The sequence below is a fragment of the Danio aesculapii genome, chromosome 17, assembly GCF_903798145.1.
Source record: "Danio aesculapii chromosome 17, fDanAes4.1, whole genome shotgun sequence".
In the NCBI taxonomy this organism is placed as follows: Eukaryota; Metazoa; Chordata; class Actinopteri; order Cypriniformes; family Danionidae; genus Danio; species Danio aesculapii.
In genome coordinates this window covers 44,742,921-44,767,246 of record NC_079451.1, presented here as the reverse complement: position 1 = coordinate 44,767,246, position 24,326 = coordinate 44,742,921, and the positions used below count along the sequence as shown (strand labels likewise).

General features: G+C 38.2%; 1 protein-coding gene across 1 annotated transcript in view; it reads left to right on the top strand.

Annotated features, from left to right (window-relative positions):
- cdc42bpaa (CDC42 binding protein kinase alpha (DMPK-like) a) overlaps window positions 1–24,326 on the top strand; it is a 157,389-nt gene that overhangs the window by 22,183 nt on the left and 110,880 nt on the right. The window contains exons 2-5 of the mRNA XM_056476987.1: window positions 1,543–1,634; window positions 8,488–8,571; window positions 8,960–9,055; window positions 14,409–14,557. Of these exons, the coding sequence (XP_056332962.1) occupies window positions 1,543–1,634; window positions 8,488–8,571; window positions 8,960–9,055; window positions 14,409–14,557 (421 nt within the window). The remainder of the gene's footprint in view (window positions 1–1,542; window positions 1,635–8,487; window positions 8,572–8,959; window positions 9,056–14,408; window positions 14,558–24,326) is intronic.

Below are 24,326 nucleotides of genomic sequence, written 5' to 3'. Positions count from 1 at the left end.
AAATCTCACTTAATTTGACTTATTTCTGAAAGTGAAAATAAATCTAAATATTTTTAAATATTTGGACTAGAAACAAGGCAACCCTAAGTAATTTGCACCGTGATTACTGAATTTCTGTACCTAATTACTTGTTAGACTCCCTAGAAAAAGTCAAATAGAGATTTCAAACCATCTGGTGAAACTGTATTCATATCCCAATATTTATAGCAAAAAATTAAATATCGTAATGTTAGATTTATCCAATATCGTGCAGCCCTAATCCCAAAACTGATTTAGTTTTTTACAGTTGCAAAAACGTACTAGTTATTAAACGTTGTGTTATTTTTTTGGTATTTATCTTCAGGAAATCACTGAAGGCATATATCATGTTATCATAACGATCTAATGTGACAATAAGATCGCAACTGTACTGTGCATGTACACAGTGGCCATATTCATCTATGTAAACACACCATAAATAACATTATAGCAGACACTGTAAAAAGCTCATTCCCAGCCACTAGACTTTTCAGACAGGGTATTCAAGTGTCAGAATGTTGTACAGGAGTTATTAATAGGGATTATAGATCGCGAAGTTTAGCGCTTTTTTATTTATTTTTTTATTTTAGCGTTTTAAAAAAAAATTTTTTTAAGTATGACGGTAAAACGTGTGCTTGTTTGTTGTAAAATTTGTAATAATGACAAAAAATACTAATTTGTGGATCTCCTTACTTCCAGTTTAACTATCCTGCCGTTGTGGCTGGTGTATTCTGGGAAATTTTCTAACCCCTTGGTTTCGAGTGTGGTCCTGAAAAATCTTCGTTCGAAGGGGTATCTACCCCTTGCCCTTAGCCCTAAGTCTTCAAGCTAAAGAGAATTAGGACACCCCTACCCCTTGGCGGGAGCGCGCAAAATGAGGTGTAGGTGTAAGGGGAAGGGCTAAGGGGTAGAATTGGGATTGGGCCTCATTCATCAATCTCTGACTAAACATGTGCATAAAAATACAACACATGCAAATACAGAAATGAACTGCAAATAGCACAGACTACAACGAAAATGTGTCAGGGGACCCCAAAAATTGTATAGATTGTTTATTAGATTTTATGGAGATGCACTCCCACTGCAGAATCATCCCAATCGATCTAACATTACAAATTCCAGAGATATTGAGTCATCTAGTGAAATTGTATTCACATCACAATATATCGCAATTAATTTTTTTTCCCCAATATCGTGTACATATGGCAATATTTATCGAAGAAAAATAAATCCGATTTTTTTCCAATATGGTGCAGCTGTAATTTTTATATTGTAAGTGAATGAGTAACAGTGGCATGTTTTTAAGCTCAATCATGGCAATAAAAAAGACTTTACTTCAGCATAGTATCAATCTGTTCTTCACACCTGCTCAGAGATGCTTCTGAACCTTTGACTTATGGGCTGTAACTGAAACTGCTACAAATCCCTTTTGAGAAGTCCAGGCCCTTAATATGGCACACCATTGAGACGTGATTGATTTGAAGGTCTTCAGCAATAACTTCATGCTGTCTTCTCTCTCCCCAGCCAAACCGTTCACCTCTAAAGTGAAACAGATGCGATTGCACAAGGAGGATTTCGAGATACTGAAAGTCATTGGTCGAGGAGCTTTCGGCGAGGTAAGCATCAGTCTCATGCAGTGCTGGGTGTAATCATTCATTCATTTTCCATTGGCTTAGTTCCTTATTTATCAGAGGTCGCCACAGTAGAATGAACCACCAACTATTCCAGCATATGTTTTACGCAGCAGATACCCTTCCAACTCAGTACTGGGAAACACCCATACACACTCATTTACACACACTTATACACTACGGCTAATTGGAGCACCCAGAGGAAACCCACGCCAACACGGAGAGAACATGCAAACTCCACATAGAAATGCCAACTGACTCAGCCGGGACTCAAACCAGAGACCTTCTTGCTGTGAGGCGACAGTGCTAACCACTGAGCCACACGTTCATCCTATATCATCATTAAATTTCTAAAATGGCATGTTCATCTTAACTAGATTTGTGAATGCTAAATAATATCAAGAAGCTGCCAGAGGAAAGTCATGACATTTTTTAGGTATAAAAATAAACCTAAAAATAAAGTTTTTGATATATCCAGGACATTTAGATCTTCAAATTGGTTTGCAAATGGCTTTTACTACATGGTTCTTATGGAGATGGAAGGAAAAAAGTAACTTTCGAGATGTCATACTGTTCAGTTTGCAGCCTTTTTTTTTGAAGTCACATAAATTGCTCAGGTGCGAGTTTCTCACAGACTTCAACAGAGTGTAAAAATCTTGATGGTTCTGTGGGTCTCATCTATCTAATCTGATCTTTATTTTGTATTTTCTATTGGATTCACGTCAGGTGATTGGCTGGGCCATTCTACAGCTTAATTTTCTTTATCTGAAACCATTTAAAGCTTTTCTTGGCTGTGTTTTGAATCATTGTGTTGCTGAAATGTCCACCCTGGTTTCATCTTCATCATCTTGCTAATGTAGATGTTGGACTGAAGCAGCTAATATCTTTTTTGCTATTTCTGTTCAGAATTTAGTAAAAACAAATAATACTAACTAAAGATTAATCACATGAAATAAAAAAATAAAATAATAAAACAAATAAATAACTTTTAAACTTTTATTTAAGGTTTACAATGAAAAACCAATCAGATCCACTTGTTTGGTAAACAAAGTACATCTCATTAAAATATATCTACCAAATGACAGCAAATATTACTTTACAAACTATATTGTACATAAATCATAGAAAAATGTGCATCTGATTCAATGTTATTGCTAGAATTAATATAAAAACTATAAATTTACATTTACATTAGTAAAGAACTCAATAATGGGCCGTGTGGGTCTAGTGATTACTAAATTAATATATAACTGAGCATATTTACAGTCACAAAAGTGGCTTTGGCGCAGTAGGTAGTGCTGTCGCCTCACAGCAAGAAGGTCCGAGCCTCGGCTGGGTCAGTTGGCGTTTCTGTGTGGAGTTTGCATGTTCTTCCCACGTTCGCGTGGGTTTCCTCTGGGTTCTCTGGTTTCCCCCACAGTCCAAAGACATGCCCTACAGGTGAATTGGGTAGGCTAAATTGTCCGTAGTATGTGTGTGAATGAGTGTGTGTGGATGATTCCCAGAGATAGGTTGCAGCTGAAAGGGCATCCACTGTGTAAAACGTGCTGGATAAGTTGCCGATTCATTCCGCTGTGGCGACCCCGGATTAATAAAGGGACTAAGCCGAAAAGAAAATGAATAAATGAATGAGTATGCATTTTCAATTCTTTGAAGTACATATTGGGATGCGGCCAAACAGCCTTTTAAGTCCCAGAGAATTGGTCAGGACCCTTGTGGTGCCTTTGTTGCTTTTATGTAAAGAATTCATTCAAGACCCAAACGCATGCCAATTTATTTTACATGTCAAAAACGGAGTAAAGTACAGTGTGTTACCTAATAAAAACGTGAAAGTGTTTAACCTAAGCTAACAGTTCAGCAGCCAAAATCAACCCCATTTTCACTCCTGCGTATTTTACATGTGGAACGTCTGACACCGTCACCATCTGCAGAATGAGAGTACACTGAGCAGATGCTGATGGGTGTCATGCTCTAACAGAGCTCTTTGTAGTTGTCCATGGGGTTGTCTCTGTGTTAAGGTTGACCTGTCACCCCGGCCCTCCCTGATCCTGAGTTTTTTTAGACTCTGACAGGAGCCTGGCTGGAGCATACTGTCAAAACCTTTTATAACAATTTCTGATCAATGATTACTTGATGATTGATGTTAGTTTAATTAATTACTCTTATTGATTTTAGATTGATCACTTTCATGTACTGGTTTCACTCGTTTAGCTTTTTGAATTTTGAATTGCTTACTCTTGTTCACCACACATACAGTAGGGGAAATAAGTATTGAACATCTCATGTTTTTTCCTGGGAATAATGTTTCTAAAGGAGCTGTTGACATGGAATTGAACCAGATTTAGGTAAAAACTCAAACAATACAAACATAAAAATAACACAAACAAAAAAAAAATCTGAAAAATGAGTTGTGCAATAACAATGGAATGACAGAAGGAGAAAGTATTGATCTGCTGAAACGTCTTTAATACTTTATATAAAAGGCTGTTTTGGTGATGGCAGCTTAAAGACGCCTCTCATATGGAGAATGAAGTCACTTGCATTGCTCAGATGTCAGTTTTTCACAGACTTAAACAGGGTGTACAAATCTTGATGGCTCTGTGGGTCTCGTCTATCAAATCTGATCTTTATTTTGTATTTTATATTGGATTAAAGTCAGGTGATTGGCCGGGCCATTCTACAGCTTGATTTTCTTTCTCTGAAAGCATTTGAGAGTTTTCTTGGCTGTGTTTTGGATCATTGTCTTGCTGAAATGTCCACCCTGGGTTCATCTTCATCATCCTGCTAATGTAGATGTTGGACTGAAGCAGCTAATATTCATTGACACTGATGAAGGGCAGAGGGTTGCTGAAGAACTACTGAAAGATTTCAGCTGATGTCAGGGCTTTCACTGCCTTTCTAGGCCTCTCTTTCTTCATGTGTTCGATACTTTTTTCCCTGCGTCATTTCAGTTTATTACACATAACTTAATTTGTAAATTAATTAGTTTTGGTTTCTTTGGATATCTGGATTTCTTTGCTTGTTACCAACATTCGGTGATAATTACAAGTCAACAGCACCTTCAGGAATATGTTTTCTGAGAAAAATGGTGATGTGTTCAATACTTATTTCCTCCACTGTATGTGGTACTGTTGACAGGGTTTTGACAGAAACTAAATGTCATTTTTAATAAGTAGATTTCCATAACTGTATTTCAGAGTCTGCATTGTGGGAGTTTGGCCCTTGTAAGGCTGTGTGTTTTGAGGGCATAGTGCCAGTGCACTGGATGCTATTTTAATAGCCACTTTCCCGTCTCTTGGTCCTTTTTAATCAGATGTTTGTCTAATGTTTTGATAGTCTTAAAGCGACAGTTCACCCAAAACTGAAAAATTCTGTCATCATTAACTTGTTTCAAACCTGTTTGAGTTTCTTTCCTCTGTTGAACACAAAAGAAGATATTTTGATGAATGCTGTTGACCTGTAACCATTGACTTCCATAGTATGTGTTTTTCCTATTATGGGTTTTAAAGGTTTTCAGCTTTCTTGAGAATATCATCTTTTATGTTCAACAGAATTAAAAAAAAATTCATAAAGGTTTGGAATCACTTGAAGGTGAGTATATAATGTGTAAATGTACAGTTTTTGGGTGAACTATCCCTTTTAAGCTTTTCTTAGCAAGTGTAATCAGAATTTTTTGGTCTGTTTCTATGGGATTTAATTTATTTTAAATGCCAATCAAGTGAATGGGAGACTGAAGAATGAGATTTGGGTCTGGAGTAATGCTCGTATCCTGGCTCAGCCTGGAATGTGCAGACCTTTCAATGAATGCTTGTTTTGGCTTATTTAATCGCTGGGAGTGAATCACACCGTTGTTTCGCTTGGACACCTTAGGTTTAAAACAAATACATGTCTGTTCCACTTTCCTTCCTTTTTCCCATGATGCTCATGCTTAAATGTGAGGACCAAACATCAGTTTCTTGGTCCATTATGTGCTGGCATTGTTTCTTATAACTTTGTTTTTGCTCTCTAAAATGTATTATTACATTATAACAACTCTAAATATGCTGATAAATTGATTTATGTAAATTCTAATTTTAGTGAGACCAGCAGGTGGCGCTCAACCTGTTGTCTGTGTGGGTCTTAACGCCCCAGTATATTGATGGGGACTCTATACTGCTCCGTAAGCACCATCTTTCGAATGAGACATCAAACCGAGGTCCTGACTCTTTGTGGTTGTTAAAAGTCTCTTCGAAAAAGTGTAGGGGTTTAACCCCAGCATCCTGGCCAAATTTACCCACTGATCTTTGTCCATCATGGCCTCCTAACCATTCCCATATCATAGTTGGCTTCATCACGGTCTCCTCTCCACCAATCAGCTGGTGTGCAGTCTGGTGTAATATGGCTGCCGTCGCGTCATCCAGGTGGATGCTGCACACTGGTGGTGGATGAGGAGATACCGCCCAATGTGTAAAGCACTTTGAGTGTCTAGAAAAGCACTATAGAAATGTAAGAAATTATTATTATTATTAGGGCTGTGCAATTAATCAAAAATTTGGTTTCGATTTCGATTTTGGCTTCTAACGATTATGAAATAACATTAATGAAGATAAACGATTATTGCATCATATACCGCCCCCTTTCCAGTTGTACACATTTGTTGCTCTGCAAATCTTCGTTTCATGTGAAAATGATAAAAGCATGTACTGTAATGTCACTTTTGCAGCACGGGATGCGCATCATTCATTGATGAACATTCGAATCATTCATGTTTTTAAAAGTGCGAAAGAGATCACATGCTGTTGTGTGTGTGTGTGTGAGCGCTCAGCCTCAGAGACGAGCAGAGCACACACATCTAAAGTCATCTTAATGTGAGCGCTTTAATGGTCAAATACATAAACATTTGTGTCAAAACGCGGTGTTTAGTGATTATTCATATTAATCCTCATTAATGTAATAAACAAACGAGTTGAGAATCAAAAGACATGTGAAAGAGAAACTATAAATCAGAACCGTACTGCTCTTAAAGTGACAGTGCGCAATATTCCTGCTGCCGACTGTTTTGATCATTAATCAAACAACAGAAGGACAAAATCCCTCACTGCTCTTGACTGAAGGACTTTTGTAGCTATAATTTTATATAAGTTTTTTTTTCTTACAGTGAAGATGCTTAAAGCACAGTTTGTTTCATATTTTATTCTATTGTATTTATTTCCCTTTCCTTATTTACAGGGAGGAAAATAACTGTATATATACAGTTGAAGTCAGAATTATTAGCCCTCCTGAATTATTATATTTTTATATTTATATACTTTATATTTTCCCCCCAATTTCCGTTTAATGGAAAGAAGATTTTTTTCAACACATTTCTTAACATAATTGATTTAATAACTCATCTTTTCTATGATGACAGCACATAATATTTTACTAGATATTTTCAAGATACTAGTATTCAGATTAAAGTAATTAGGCAAGTCATTGTATAACAGTAGTTTCTTCTACAGACAATCAAAAAATATAGTGCTTAAGGGGGCTAATAATATTGACCTTAAAATAAATTTAAACCTGCTTTTATTTTAGCCAAAATAAAACAAATAAGACTTTCCCCAAAAAAAAAATATTATAGGAAATACTGTGAAAAATTCCTTTAAATTATTTGGGAAATATTTATAAAAAAAAATCACAGGAGGGTAAATAATTTTGACTTCAACTGTACATCGTTTTGAATAATCGTGATTACAATTATGACCAAAATAATAGTGATTATGATTTTTCCCACAATTGAGCAGCCCTAATTATTATTAATTTTATAAAGTAAGTATCTATAGTACAAAATAATGCATACAAATATTAATCAAAACATTTAATGAGCTCAAATATTTTTTTGGATGAGTGGAAAATTATACCTTCTTAGTGTTGTTGTTTATTGTTCAATTTAATAATTATTATTTTAAACATGTAAAAATATATTTATTTTTAATCATTCATTCATTCATTCTTTCATTTTTCTTTGGCTTGGTCTCTATTTCAGAGGTTGCCACAGCGAAATGAACCGCCAACTATTCCAATATATGTTTTATACAGCAGATGCCCTTCCAGCTGCAACCCAGTACTGGGAAACACCCATACACTCTCATTCACACATGCAAACACCGCGCACGCACACACACACACACACACACACACTATGGCCAATTTAGTTTATTCAATTTACCTATTGCGCATGTCTTTGGACTGTGGGGGGAACAAGAGCACCCGAAGGAAACCCTTGCCAACACAGGGAGAACATGCAAACTCCACACAGAAATGCGAACTGGCCCAGCCGGGGCTCAAACCAGCGACCTTCTTGCTGTGAGGCGACAGTGCTAACCACTGAGCCACTGTCCTCATTGTACAACTATAATATAATGTTACATAGAGTCCAGACATTACTCCAAAAAGTGGTTTGGGTCAGATTTCAAAGTCATATTTGGCATTTCAGAGTTGCTTTATGGGTTATTAAAATAACATTTGGGCTGTTAGTGAAATTGTTATTGACTTCAGATCAAATTGTTGTCAGCTGAGTGTGTCTTTACTTGTTGAGTCCTGAGTGCTTTTTTCCTTCAGGATGAGTTACATCATGAATTTGTGACTGTGTGTGTGCGTGTGTGTACAGCCATAGTAACATGACCTGCCCTGTAACTCGAGGTTTTCATTCGGCTGTCACTGATAACCAACCACTTCCACATATGATCTGGTAATCTAGATTCACAAAACCAACACAAAGCGGCTTATCGTCTTATCAGGACCTCTAGATATCCCTCCGTGCTTTCTTAATGGAGGAGCTGTGTGTCAGATCTCTTTGTGTTCTGGTGCGTTACAGGTAGCAGTTGTAAAGGTGAAAAGTTCAGACAAGGTGTTTGCCATGAAGATCCTCAACAAGTGGGAGATGCTGAAACGAGCAGAGGTACATTTACAGTTTATCCATTTTATCTCAAATTTGATTTGCTTAGTAAGGAAAGAAATCATTTTTTACTCACTAAATTTACTCATCATTTTATTTGCATTCAATTGCTTCCAAACCTTTATGGTTTTCATTATTCTGTTGAACACAAAACAATATATTCTGAAGAATGCTGGAAACCTGCAACCATTCAATTCAATAGTAGGAGAAACAAAATACTATGGAGGTCAATGGTTACAGTTTTTCAGCTTTTTTCAAAGTGTCTTCTTATTTGTTCAACAGAAGAACTCATAAATGTTTGAAATAAGTAAAAAGTAAATGATGACAGAAGTAAACTATCCCTTTATTTTTAAATGTTAAATGTAAACAAATTATGTTTTTTCCTCTCCAGACAGCATGTTTTCGGGAGGAACGGGACGTGCTGGTGAACGGGGACAGTCAGTGGATCACCACACTACACTACGCTTTTCAGGATGACAACTTTCTGGTAGGCTTCAGCCCTCTGATTTCCCCAGAATCTCACATTAAGAAAAGTATTGAGTCGATCAGACTTAGGCCATGTCCACACTTATGCGTTTTATTTTGTGAACACATATGTTTTTCTCCGTTTTGGCCTTCCATCCACACTGAGATGCCATTTTTAGGAAACAAAGCGTATCTTTTTGAAAACTCCCAACATCGGCTCATTTTGAAAGCGTAGCCCTATATGCATTTCTGAAGATCGCAAATTTTCCCAGAAGTACGTACTGTAGCCAGAAGTACATATGTCTGCATTTCGTCTTTAAAACAAACGTTACTAGGCAGTATGACACTGTTCCTTTTCGTGCTAGCAGCTGCCCGCTTATCTCCGTATGGACAGCTTTCCTGCAGTTACCAGTTTGTCCAGTAGCTCGCCATGTACATCAGTGGACTTGAGACGCAGAGAGGAGTTGACCACGATGACGGGGTTCGAGTCCAGATCAGACAAAAACAGAAACCAAAAAATAAAATAAGTCAATAGCAGGGTGCGAATGTGGTAAAAAATAAAATTTTCTGGATTGCTTTTAAAAGCCGTCGGTTGGGTTTAGGGAAGTGGGTGGGTGCTGGTCAATAGGTGCTTTTGAAAACACTATTGGTTGGGTTTAAGGAAAGAGGAGGGTGGGTCAGTTAGTCAGTCATTCAGACAGTCAGTCAGTCACAGCGGTCTCAGGTGCATTTACACAGGAACAGCAGGTGCAAATGGCAGTCTCGAGAGAAATTTGAGATGTCAAAAATTGTACACAGCAGCTTTTGGTGGATTGGTAAAAACAAAAACTGCAAAAAAAGTACCTCCTGGATCTTATCTGGCATTCTCCAGAAATGTATATAGTGGTACATTTTCAGTATGAGCCTGGGTTGGAAAACTCAGTTGTATTGCAGTGTGCTCTGTGAAAACGGAGGCTTTCGAAAGCTGACGCATTTTAGGTATGTGACCAATTCAGCTAACGTGGTGGACCACATTGTAAAGCAGATGTTTAGGATGCTGTCCATTTTGACCACTTTATTAAAGATTAATGTCAGTCTGTACATGCTCCATATAGCTTCTCTTCAAAGGACACAGAATGTTTACGAGGAGATATAGTTTAGCGGTGAAAATAGACAACAATTGCGACATTTCGCTGTGGCGTTTTAAAGAGATGGAAAGTAAATGAACAGCCGTATGATGCAGATAAAAGCGTCTTACATCTGTTCGCATAGGCAGTACATGAACGAAAGTGTTTTCAGTAGTTTTCAGTAGTGTGGATGACGGAAAGAATTGAAAACACCAGTGTGGCCATGGAGCGTTTTTAGATGAAATTCAAATGTATCTGTATTAGTTTAGATGTAGCCTTAATTATTTAGTTGCAGTAAACACCCTGAACACTCTCTCAGTCTGTTCTGTGAGCGTAGACAGACCTCGGAGATGCTTGACTCAGAGAACCACACCTCTGGCCCGTTCCCCTGTGAGGAATTACCGTGAAAATCACATTCAGTCAAGCCAGATCCATCAGCAAAATAATGGGGCCCTTTCAATGCATGTGGTTTTCCTCAGCAGGCAAACAGCTTTTTTTAGAGGTCTGAATGGTGTGATTGTTGTCCCTGCAGGTTGTTATCTGGACCACAGAAACCATAATAGTATAAAACCTCAAATTATCATCCATTTATTAGTATAAAAAATTTTAGCTGTCTGATTAATGGTGGCATGGTGGCTCAGTGGTTAGCACTGTCGCCTCACAGCAAGAAGGATGCCGGTTCGAGTCCCGGCTGGGCCAGTTGGCGTTTCTGTGTGGAGTTTGCATGTTCTCCTCGTGTTTGCGTGGGTTTGTGTGTGAATGTGAGAGTGTATGGGTGTTTCCCGGTACTGGGTTGTGACTGGAAGGGCATCCGCTGCATAAAACATATGCTATAATAGTTGTTGGTTCATTCCGCTGTGGCAACCCCTGATAAATAAGGGACTAAGCCGATGGAAAATGAATGATTAATGGATTTTCTCATACTGTTAATGCATTTAAATAAAAGCAGATAATCAAGGCCTTTGAATAATTGGAAATGCATTGAATTGGTGCTGTGTGTAAAGACAGTTTGGAAAAACCCAATGTTTGGGAGCTTGGTATTGCTAAAATTTTGAGGCTAAGTAGGCTTTAACTTTAAAGCAATTCCATTATGGCCCGCTTTTATGGCCGTTTCCACTGTCAAAAGGTACCTAAAATCGAACCATACCGTACCACTTTTTGGGCACCCTTTGCAAATGGTACCTAGCACAGCAAAAGGGCACCAAAAGGCGGAGCTAGACACGCAGCTGAACGCTATTGGTTTACAGAGATGCGTCACTCGCGCGTACACAAGCGGAGAATGAAAACAAAGTAAGCGCCCTTTTTAAAAACCCAGCCGAGACATTACACCGTAATACTATATACATATATTAAAGCGCATATTGTAGGTTAGACACCTCAGTGAGTCAATGTGCGTAAGAGTAAGGTAGGGACTAGATTTAGTTCCTTAAGTTAAGTCCTTAAGTTTCTTTAGTTCCTTAAGTTTATTATTAAGCCATCTGGAGTCGTTTTTAGTCACGGAAATTTACTTTGGTATCTGAAAAATCGCCAGACCGGAAGTGACGTGGGATGAGGCAGATCATGCATATACACAGTATGAAGACAACTGATTGTGGTGCACGTTTGGTTGCTGAGATAAGATATTCACAGAGATTCACATAAACGACAGACCACAGCCATATAATTATAAGCCTGTGGACAGACCAGCAGACAGAACAGCAGTCAGAGAAGTGTAATTGAACTGTATTGTGAGTAGAAAAGAGCAGGTTCATGGTGAGAGACCAGTGTTGGCTTACAGACAGATATGCAAGATAACAAAATCTTATCTGGCAATAGCAAAGCTAGTATTGATCATCTATAAGTATTAATACTTACCAGTAACAGAAACTAATAAGCATTTTAACACATTGTTATGCCACATTGACTCTATTTTTAAATTGTAGAAAAGTAAATACAAAACACAAATAACACAGAACGTCTGGAATAATGCAGAAACATGTACACAAGGTACTGTAAAACCTACAATATGCTCTTTAACAAGCCATGGTCGACCCGACCTCAAACAAACCTCTCCTCCAGGTAGCTTGCGATCAAGTGAATGTCTATATTCGAAAATAACGACCTTCTTGAGCCGATGATAATAACATTTGCGTGATTATTGAAGTGCTTCTTACATCCGATCCTGTCAGAAATGGACAAATGCGAGACCGACGCGCAAAAAGCAAGGGAGAAGCCGGAAAAAACAAAGGAGCAAATGATTCTTTCACCAACCTAAAACATGAACAAACTGCCGTGTTTAATTATTATCATCATCACCTTTTGGACTATTATGAACTCAGAATGACGGAATTACTTTCTATAAGAGGCTACATGTGCTGCTGAAGATTAAAGATGCAGATGAGAGGTGTGCACTGACAGTGCTATAGCTATATTTTGTGTTGTTTTTGAATCCAAATAAGGATTAAATGTCTGCTGTGTGTAGTTTATCTGTAATTGGTAACATATCAGAGACTGTAAGGGTCTGTATATGTTCATATATGCTGCATTTATTTATTTATTTTATATAAATGCAGACGTTACAGTAGGCTATTTCGTAAGGGTGTCACGATTAAAAATCGAAATCGATCGAAATTCATGCTTAATCTCGATTATCGAATCAAAAAATGGAATCGTCGATGCTGCCCCGCCCCTATGTCACGTCAGCAGCAGCTTGACTTGCCAAGCGGAAAAAAACTCACATGCACGTCAACCTAACAGCTACGAGACAGCATGGCAACTGCAGACGCAGGAGACCCATCGAAAGAAATTGAACCCCCTCCTCTTTCACTGAAGTCGCCGGTGTGGAAGTATTTTGGATTTCCAGTGAGTTATGTTGACAACGTTCGTGTTGTCAACAGAAAAAACACAGTTTGCAAGCTCTGCAATGTGCATATACCACATTATTCCACCGGCAGCACGACTAACATGGCCGGGCATCTCCGCAGGCACCACAAAAACATAGATGTGTCTGTTAAACCGACAATTGTAACACAAACTACTCTCCCGTCTTCATTTGGAATAAAACTTCCAAGCAACTCAACACGTGCAAAGGCAATTACAAGCGCGATAGGAGTATTTATAGCCGCGGACATGCGACCTTATTCAGTGATAGAAAACTCCGGTTTTCAGCATTTAATTAACGTGCTAGAACCGCGCTACGAAATGCCATGTAGAACGCATCTCACAGCTACGGTGATGCCCACCATGTACAATAATGTGAAGCAGAACGTTATTAAAGGTCTTAGCAGTGCACATTTAGTGTACATTCAGTGAACAAAGGTCAGATGTTATTATATTGCATATACGTCTTAAAATGGCATAGCTTGTGCTTTAAAAAAATTTTTTGTTATCGAATCGTGACTTTAGAATCGAAAATGTAATCGAATCGAGGATTTGGAGAATCGTGACACCCCTACTATTTCGCACTATTTCATTGATCTGCAGTTATAATCAAATTATGTTTGTAGAAAAGTTAGTAATAAACATTTATACACAAGTATTTATGTGTATAAAGCATCTGTTTTGTGATAAGTACTTCTCGTATGATTTGTGAGCGACCTGTACAGCTATACTTTAAACGCGATATCCCCGAGTGCGAGTAACGTCGACTGCAAATTTCTGTCGTAAACCACGCCCACCAAAATGGTACCCTTGGGATATATTTTTAGGGGGTCAATATTATTATGCCCTGATTGGTTACAAAACAAACCACTGTTGTCCAATGACTTGCCTGATTAACCTGATTAAGCATTTAAATTGTACTTTAAGTTGAATATTAGTATCTTGCAACATATTATTAGTACAAAATTAGGTAACTCTTTATTTTGATGGTCCATTTAAGTATTAGTAGACTGTCTGCTTAATATCTGTTGATACTGCTGCTAAACAGACATTTTGCAAGAAACTTTGCAAGTACATGTCAACTTACACTAACCCTAACCCCAACCCAAACCTAACAGTCTACTTATGATCTAATGAATATTAGTTGGCATGTAGATGCAATGTAACTTAAATTTAACAAAGGGACCATCAAATAAAGTGTGACCCAAAATTATGTACGTTCATCATGGTAAAGACAAAATAAATTAGTAATTAAAAAATTTGTTATTAAAACTATTAAGGTTAAAATAGAATAAATATCTTCATTAAACATCACTTGGGAAATGTCTGCATTTCTGTCGTATCTGCTTGTCTGTCTTTTTTCCCTCTGTTTAGTTCTCACATGTCTGTCTCTCCGTCTGTCTTCTGCAGTACCTGGTGATGGATTACTATGTGGGCGGTGACCTCTTGACTCTTCTCAGCAAGTTTGAGGATCGTTTACCAGAGGACATGGCCCGATTCTACCTGGCGGAGATGGTTCTGGCCATCGATTCTGTGCATCAGCTCCATTATGTCCACAGGTGAGAGCATTCAGCAAGCAAACCGCCCTGCTTTTCTTTCTCCTCCTCTTTTTTTTCATTTCTGTCGCTGTGACATTTGGAGCAAATTGCAAGGAAATAGTTTGTGTGTGCTGGTCTGTGGGAATGCGAATTCTTTTGGGAACACAGGAACTGACCAAATTGTTCTGATTTCAGCAGTCACAGAGAACATTTCAGTATTGGCCTATGCCTGCCTAGTTCCTGCAATCAATTTATTTTTGCTGTTTGTTTAAAACTACTTAAAATGAGCTGAAACAACACAATTCTTGAGATGTTTTATTTAATTTTTTTACGTTCAATCCTCTTAAATTTGTTGGTCCCACTTTATATTAAGTTACCTTAACTAATATATACTTACACTGAAATTATTCATTCGTTACAGTGCACTCATTGTGTAAATATACATAATATATTGTACTTATACTTAATAAAATACCTGCATATAATTACATCTGTAATTAACTTCGATAAGTGACATGTGAATTTCCCTTTGGGGATTAATAAAGTCAAACAGAACATTTGTAATTGCACTGTTGATCATTGCTTACACGTTAAACTATAGAGACACCACTTAACTACTACCTAAACCGACCCAAATGCCACCTCATAAGCGGCAGAAGTGTTCAGAAATACATTATAAACACATTAAGTAGGTTGTATTTATTTTTTGATGCAAGTGTATAGCAGTTCAGGACACTTGATATAAAGTTAACTCAGTTGATTTGTGTTGGGACAGGATGAATGAATTGTGTTGAATCTGCATTTTTTTACAGTGTGTTGCATTTTATATATGGAGCGCACACGTTTAGCAGTAACGCTCAGAGGCACCGGCCTCTCAGATGTGGCTCCAGTGGAATTGATTTATTCTGGTCTTGCTAATTGCAGGCTGCTGCTTGAGGTCCGTGCGTACAGTGCTCTGGGAACTCAATAAGGACTGTAATTACAGGTTTAGCCACCCCGACCGTGAGAGATTTGTTTTGGACAATTTAGAAGGGGTACGATACTTCGGGCAACTCCCTTCCAAGAAAGAAAAATAGATGAGGTTCAGCTTTTACCCACGTTAAAGTGCATCGTCCAATTTTGGACAGATTTACTCAAGCTTGAAATGAAAGGTTACATAACTTCATCCGTAGTAAAACCCACATTTTAGGTGCTGTGTGGGGCTTGGCCTGACGAAGGGGCGGGGCTTGCATTGTTTTCGTTTATGCAGGAACGCAGTGCAGGAAGTTGCCTATTTGTGTGCCAGTCTGTGAATTTCCTGTTTGACCCTACATGCTGGAGGCAGGGTTCGTATTGGTACTGGAAATCTTGCTTGATTTTTCTTTTATTTATGACTTAAGGTTTATGTTTTTATTAAATGTTTGAAACTGCTTATGTAATTGTGTTGCTTACATAATAATTTATCTTACTAAATAGCTAATAATAATGATTAAAGACATAATTCATCCAAAAAAAGGAAAATTCTCACCCTTAAGGTGTTCCAAACCTTTATGTGCTCCAAAATTTTAATTCTGTCATCATTCATTTACTCACCCTTTACTTCTTTGAACTCTTTATGAGTTTCTTTCTTCTGTTGAAGATATTTTGAAAAAGGTTAAAAACTAACATTTTCAGCTGTCTTCATAATATCTTCTTTTGTATTCAAAAGAAACTCATAAAGCTCTAAAACAGGACATTTACAGCTGCTCACAGAGCTGTTCCCCTCATAAGACATGCATGATAATGACAGCTTTTGATTAATCTCATTTTCATTTTAATTTGATTAATCTCCCAACCCTCGAATGTGATGAAATAAATAACTAAAAATATATATATATAATGTTAATTTGTAGTTTGCCACACACAATTTGTAAATGCATCTGGAAAGTGCTTGAAAAATTGCTTAAAGTCCACATGCACCAGAGACCATTTTCTTTTTTGTATTGTGACGGTTTCTAGAAACAGTCGGCGTGGCTTGTGTTATTCTATTGCAAGCGGATTGATGTAGTAAAGTAGGCATTTCATTTAGAAACATCAGAAAAGGGTTTGGGGAGAGTTATTACAGCCTAATGCTGTGTTCACATCAGATGCGGCACGTGCAAATAAATCGCGTTATTCACGGCTAAATAGCCGCGTGAACCTTTCGAGTTTTTCTCACTTCATTCGAGCATCAATTCGCTTCTTTCGCACATCAGATTCACTCCACAATAGAGGCGGATTCGTGTTATGGGCGGGGCTTCTTTCTGCCCGGTCATTCTAGCTTCGTTGCTGAATGGCTAACATGGATTTTATTGAAATAATAGCTGTGATTTAAGTGCTTTATGAAGGCTAAAAAAACAGCGCAGATTCGTTCGGTGCTGTGTCTGAGTCCACTAGATCCTTTCAGAGGTGCAACCAGCTCTGGGACTTCATCAGCTCCTCCAGAAACTATACCTGGATGATGGCCGTTTTCAGCGGTGCTTTAGACTGACCCCAGCCCAGTTTGATGAACTGCTGTTCGATGTAGGCAAGAGGATTTCCTCACGAGACACCAACAACAGGCACCACGTCATAATCACTCCCCTACAAGAGAAAGCTCCTGATTGATTAACTCAGCATGGGTGTTCTGCTGAAGTTCCGATTTTCCAGCTCGAGCAATACGCGCATCATGTTTATACGCGCAGGATGTTTATTCATCTCTTTGCATTGACTTAACATGTGAATCACTCGATCTTGACACTTCATTCGCATCTGGTGTGAACGCAGCATCACAGACTCCTTCTCACCATTTCTGTTTGTTGTCAAAACTGTCAGTTGGAGGGGCGTGGTTAAGTATGTTAGCCACGCCCAATAACTCAGACAGATGTAACTTGAGAATTTAACTGAAAACAAAACCAACTGCATTTTCAGATTTCAATTTAAGATTACAGGGGCAAACTATTATTTTTGTCTTATTGACATGCACGGATAAATTATTTACCACGAAACTAGCAATGTGAGCTAACAAAATCAATATGGTTATTTTTGATTTAATTTTTTCTTTGTAAATTTGACTTTGTTAAAGGTGTAAGAACCCTGTGGAGGCTTTTCAAGTCTGTTGAATATCGTACACGTTCCTTTGCCGTCAGTGTTTTTTACTCTCTCAGGTGCTTGTTATTGGCCATTAGAATATAAAGTCCATGTTTTCCCCCCTGCAGCAGTGTGCTTCTGTTGCTGCTTATGCTCCATCTACTTTCCTCCTGTCCAGTTAAAGCTGTTTGCATTTGAGCACTAGTCACAGCTCGCACCATATGTTCAGTGATAAACCGTGACATGTTTTGGCCAAGACAGCTGTTCCTCTTATCTTACAGCTCTCTTATGTTGATACACTTGCATGACTGGCCTGATGGCTTCTTGCTGTGATTAGCAAGAATTTCAGTGTTTTTGCTTACTTTTTTGGAGTCTTGTGTTAAATATGTAGCATTCATATTTATCAGCTGAACGGAAGACTGAATGTCAACACACAATTGACCTCATGCTCTTTCTTAAAGGAGACCTGTTATGCAAAAATTACTTTTGTTGAGTGGTGTTCAATGCAGTTGTGTGGCAATTTTATTCTTTTTTTTTTTAATAATCAAACAGTCTGCAGAAACACGTTGATTGACGTTCTCCCTATGTATGTGTCATCGGAGAGGGAAAGCCATTAGCCCATTAGTGATGATTTTCCCTCATTAGCATAAACAGCCCTGAGTGAGAAGCAGTCGCTTTTGCAAACAGGGCTAGGAGCACGATCTCATTTGAATTTAAAGGGACAGTCACCAAAATGCCACAATTTGGATCAGTTTCAGAGTTATAAAACAATATTTGGGGGGTGTATTACAAACAAAGGCTCATTCTGAAAATGTCCCCCTATATGTCTGGAGATCGTGAATTTTGTAGCTAGAAGTACGTATGGTTGCATTTCGTCTTTAGAATAAACGCTACGAGGCGGTATGGCGCTCTTCCTTTTCGAGCTTACCAGCTTTTTCTGGATTGCTTTTAAAACACTGTCGGTTGGGTTCAGGGAAGTGGGTGGGCGCTGGTCAATCGATGCTTTTTAAAACACTATTGTTTGGGTTTAGTGAGAGAGGAGGGTCAGTTGATTGGTCAGTCAGTCAGTCAGTCAGTCAGTCAGTCGACAGCAGCCTCTGGTGGATTAATGCAAGAACGGCAGGCATGAATGGCACTCGCAAGAGAAATTTGAGATATGAAGAAGCATACACAGCAGCCTCTGATGGATTCATCAAAAAAAAAAATGCAAAAAACGTACCTCCAGGGACTTATTTGGCACTCTCCAGAAAAGTATATAGCGGTACATCATCAGAATGAGCCTGGGTTGGTATATTAAGTTGAAACTTCACATACACACTCTAGGGACATCAGTGACTTATTTTACATCTTGTAAAAAGGGGCATAATACGTCCCCTATAATGGACCTTTCGGTCATCTGTGCACATTATTCAGAAACAAAATTAGCTTTTTTTGGCTTTTTTTAATACAAACTTAATTGATTTGTTAATTAGATTTTACTTCCTTTGTACTTTAGGCTTCTTTTATTAAAGACATAGTTCACCCGAAACTGTAAATGCTGTCTTCATTTACTCACCCTTCACTTTTTCTGTTGAACATGAAAGAAGATATTTTGAAGAATGTCGGAAACCTGTAACCATTGACTCTGGATGTCAATTATAGGCTTTCAGCTTTCTTTAAAATTTGTTCAAATTTAAAAAAATGTTCAACAGAAAAAAGAAACTCGCTTGTTTGGAGCCACATAAGGGTGAGGAAATTATGAGTAAATGAAAATTGTTGGGTGAACTTTTAAAGCCCAAAAAATCTAAGCCAAATCAGATTTAAGCCAAATCATCTTCATATAAATAAAGTTAGGTCCTTCCATATATTTCTAAAATATCTTTTGAGCCCATGTATAATGACTATCAATGTTTCCTAATCTAATAGCATAATAATTTTACTTTGACCAATTCTGACCTTTTTTATTTTTGTTTCACAAGTTGTGAGGAGTGTTTTCAAACTATCATAAACTATTATTTTATTACATTTAGAACATGATGAAAAATATTTTCTATGGTATTCGATCTTTAGTAGTTGTCTAAAACTGCAATTTTCACTCTTGACTAGATGTCCTGAGGGCCTTACACTTTTTTCTTTACAATTTAATCACTGTTTAGTGTGATCAGGAAGTCTTAAAATGTCTTAAATTTCATTAATGAAATTTTAAGCCTTAAAAATTTCTAAATCCAATTTCTAATTGGAAAAATTTCTGGAATAATGTGTTGTAGATCTTAAATGATTTTAACCCAGTCTTATTTTTCTAATGTCCATGTAAATCTTCCCAGTACCCATCCACTCACAATTATTTTCAAACACAATTGATGAAACCATACATCTCAATAAATTTATAATTTTTTTTTTTACATTGTTTTTTTTATTCATTAACTCAATTTACCAATATAGTTCAATTATCTTCCTTAGAATAAGATTTGTGGAAAAGTTCTCCATGTATTTACAACTACCTGATGAGGACATTGACTTGGGCTGACGGGTGTATACATTTAGTTTGTTATAGTTTTTTAACTTGTCTCATTTTATTTTTTAATTTATGCTTGTTTTGACATTTTTAAAATATGTGGAGCAGAAATCAATTAAAATAAAAAGTAAAGTAAAAATATTTAGAAGTATAAGTATGAAATTTCATTCGTAATGGTCTTAAAAAGTCTTAAATTTGACTTGCTGAAACTTGCAGAAAACCTTGTGATGTTGTTTTGAAGCAACACAATAAATAGGAAGCAAAAGTGTCTCCATCCTTGACTTTAAAAGAGGACATCTGTGAATAGTTATGCTCTAAATTTCACTGTACTTTGTATAGTGACAGTACAACTTGTATTTGGGTTCAGTCGAGTGCAATCCATATTTGTAAACTGAGTGCATGGATGAGCTTTTAACACTGTACTGACCTGTTCACCAGGGGGGTCAGCGGTTTATGTCCTGCATTGCTGTCATTCTGCATGCAGACAGGTATGTGACACGCCCAGGACCAACCCTCTAAACACCAGCAGACCAGCAGCAACAATCTCCTGAATGCAGGTTATTTTCAGCGCCTCCTCCTCAGTGTCTGGCTATGAGCGAGACTGCTCAGCGTCTGACTGACATCCAACACTCATTTTCCTCCGAGAGCATAGTGGCGTGTCTGGCATTTTGACACCTCGTTGTCACTTCTGAAGCTCTGACAGCCACACCACTGCCATCTGCAGTCTGTCTCCGCTCTGGCTCCACTTCGGCGATTGGTGCGTTGATTTTGTACAGTTTTTATGATGTCGGCTATTTCACTCGTCATTTGACTTTAGGCCGCTTATTTAAAGCTTACTTAAAGTCGCTACTTGTTAAGTGTTTGTCATTGTGAACTCTTTATAGACACGCACGCACGCACGCACGCACGCACGCACGCACGCACACACACACACACACACACAGACAGACAGACAGACAGACGTCAGAGAGCAGATTGCTGTCATGTTACCCAATCATGAGGCAGCTGATTTTTTTTGTAAAGCCATCAACCCTAATTTTAGGACAGTTAAGGTGTTTTGCATATGACAATTAAATACACTCACCGGCCACTTTATTAGGTACACCTGTCCAACTGCTCATTAATGCAAATTTCTAATTAATAATCAGCCAATCACATGGCAGAGAATGATCCAGTGAGCGGCAGTTCTGTGGGCACAAATGCTTTGTTGATGCCATAGGTCAGAGGAGAATGGCCAGACTGGTTCCAGCTGATAGAAAGGCAACAGTAACTCAAATAATCACTCTATAACCGAGGTCTGTAGAAGAGCATCTCGGAACACACAACACGTCCAACCTTGAGGCGGATGGGCTACAGCAGCAGAAGACCACACTGGGTGTCACTCCTGTCAGCTAAGAACAGGAAACTGAGGCTACAATTCACACAGGCTCACCAAAATTGGAAATTGAAGATTGGAAAAATGTTGCCTGCTCTGATGAGTGTAAATTTCTGCTGCCACATTCCGATGGTAGGGTCAAAACATGACCCATCAACAACATGAAAGCATGGATCCATCCTGCCTTGTATCAACAGTTTTGGCTGGTGGTGGTGTAATGGTGTGGGGGATATTTTCTTGGCACACTTTGGGCTCATTAGTACCAACTTAGCATCGTGTCAACGCCACAGCCTACCTGAGTATTGTTGCTGACCATGTCCATCCTTTTATGACCACAGTGTACCCATCTTCTGATAGCTACTTCCAGCAGGATAACGCGTCATGTCATAAAGCACAAATCATCTCAGTCTGGTTTCTTGAACATGACAACGAGTTCACTGTACTCAAATGGCCTCCACAGTCTCCAGGACTCAATCCAATAGAGCATCTTTGGGATGTGGTGGAACGGGAGATTCGCATCATGGATGTGCAGCTGACAAATCTGCAGCAATTGCATGATGTTATCATGTCAATATGGACCAAAATCTCTGAGGAATATTTCTAGTACCTTGTTGAATCTATGCCACGAAGAATTAAGGCAGTTCTGAAGGCAAAAGGGGGTCCAACCCAGCACAAGTAAGGTCTAAATGGGCCGGTGAGTGTTTATCAGTAATGAAAATTTTATTTAATTACCATTAGTTGAATAAATATGGAAAGGAATGTCTGGATGCAAAACATCTGAGTGGTTCATTTAACAGGCATCATTTTGTGAAGTATGTTTATTTTTTCATTTTTTAAAGTTAATTATAGCTTGAACAGATTGCCAGACTAGTTTTCTGAAATGCAGAAATCAAAAAAAAAAAAAAAGGTTATTTTCAGATTGCAACACTTTTAGGCCAAGGCAATATCTGCAGATGTTTTCTGCATCTCTGCTGCTTTGGAAAAAAATCTTTCTGTGGTATTCCTCAACATGACCTGCCATTTTCAAAGTAGTGGATAAAGCAACCACATTTTGACCATTTTTGGACCATTTTTTGTCTCAAAGTTGAATTACCATGCAGAATAAATGTATTTTTGAGATTACAATGTGAGCACAATTGACAAACACCATTAATTTAAATCTCGATACTCGAGACACCTCTAATATTACATACTGCAATCTGTTTAAAAATATCATCCTCCACTGAATGCTTGTTTTCCATTCTGGACACAACCAAAGTGTTCAGTGAGATCCTGATGGCCCTTGAAGGCTTTCAAACTGAGGGTGTGGTGTGGCACAGCTGCACAGCCTCTTGGGATGGCCAGGATCGTCCATCTTTGCCTGGAATTCCAGGAGCTCCCATAGGAATGAACAGCACTGCAGCTTCTGAGCCCAGATCCTCCACCACATCACTGATCCCCATCTGCAGAGCCGTGCAGGCCGCAAGAGAAAGCCCCCTTGCATTCCTGCGGTATATTTTAGCAGGAAGCTGACACTGAAGTCAGCAGTAAACTACCGTGACCTTCACGTGGCAGTTCACGGCTTCCTGTTCTTACAGCGCAGCAACTGTAAGGCTCACATTTATGAAGTACAGTGAGTGTCCAGCTGGAGGAAGCTACCACTTACTGTAGGTCATAGTGATTTAGGGTGGCTGAATGTAGATTTAAGAAACTCTTGTGGTATTTTAGTGACCAGCAGACAGCAATTTCTTGGGTTTGCTTGTAAAAGAGTCTAAACGCGAAGTTCTCTTTCATTCTTTGGTTAGAAAAAAAAAGAAGAAAAGAAATAGCTTTGCAGTGATTTGCTTATAAAGAGCATACATCTTCTGTTTAAAGTCCACATGAACCGGAAGCAGCTGCGACCGTTTCTTTGTTTCATATTGTGATGCAGTTCCCAGAAAAACAGAATATTAAAACAGTGGGCGTGTTTTTTTATTATTTATTTTTTTACTGCGATCTGATTGGATGTAGTAAAGTAGGCATTTCATTCAGAAAGATGGGAAAAACTGTTTGGGGAGAGTTATTACAACCTAACAGACTCCTCCTCCTCCTCACCATTTCTGTTTGTTGTCGAAACTGACAGTTAGAGGGGCGTGATTAAGTATGTTAGCCACGCCCAATACCTCAGACAGACCGAATCTGAGAATTAAACTGAACACAAAACCAAGTGCATTTTCAGATTTCTATTAAAGATTACAATAGCAAACTATTAAAAAAAACATTTATGACATGCACAGATGGATTGTTCACCGCAAAACTAGCAATATGAGTTAACAAAATCAATATGGTTAGATTTGATTTCATGTGCACTTTAAGGGCCATTACACAGCGAGTTGACACCAAACATCTAGAGCTGACGAAACCCAACTATGTTGTCGCCTCAAGTTGGCTCACGTCTGGTTCCGTCTGGACCAAAAAGATGCACGTGACCACACCAAACGGACAAAAGCTGACTGATTCAAGAGTATACGTTCTGCATCTGCTGAGAGGACATGTCTTTCTGCACCACAGAGGGCAGTATCTGTTTTCTCATTCAGAAAAGCAAAACTGGAACTTCTGACGTGTGCGTGGAAAGCGTAAACATAGCAGCATTTAGTACTGTTAACACAATAATTGTGAAAAATATCAAAGGCAAATCAGAGGTAAGACTTTCTCATACATAGCCTCATTTCAATTGTCAAGGGTTATAAAATGTATATTCAATCTTTTTTCAATTTATCTATTTCAATAGCACTTTTACAATATCGAATGTGTCAAAGCAGCTTAACATAGAAGTTCTAGTGAATTGAAACTGTGTTGAAACAGTTGAAGTTGAGTTTAGTTCAGTTCAGTGTGGT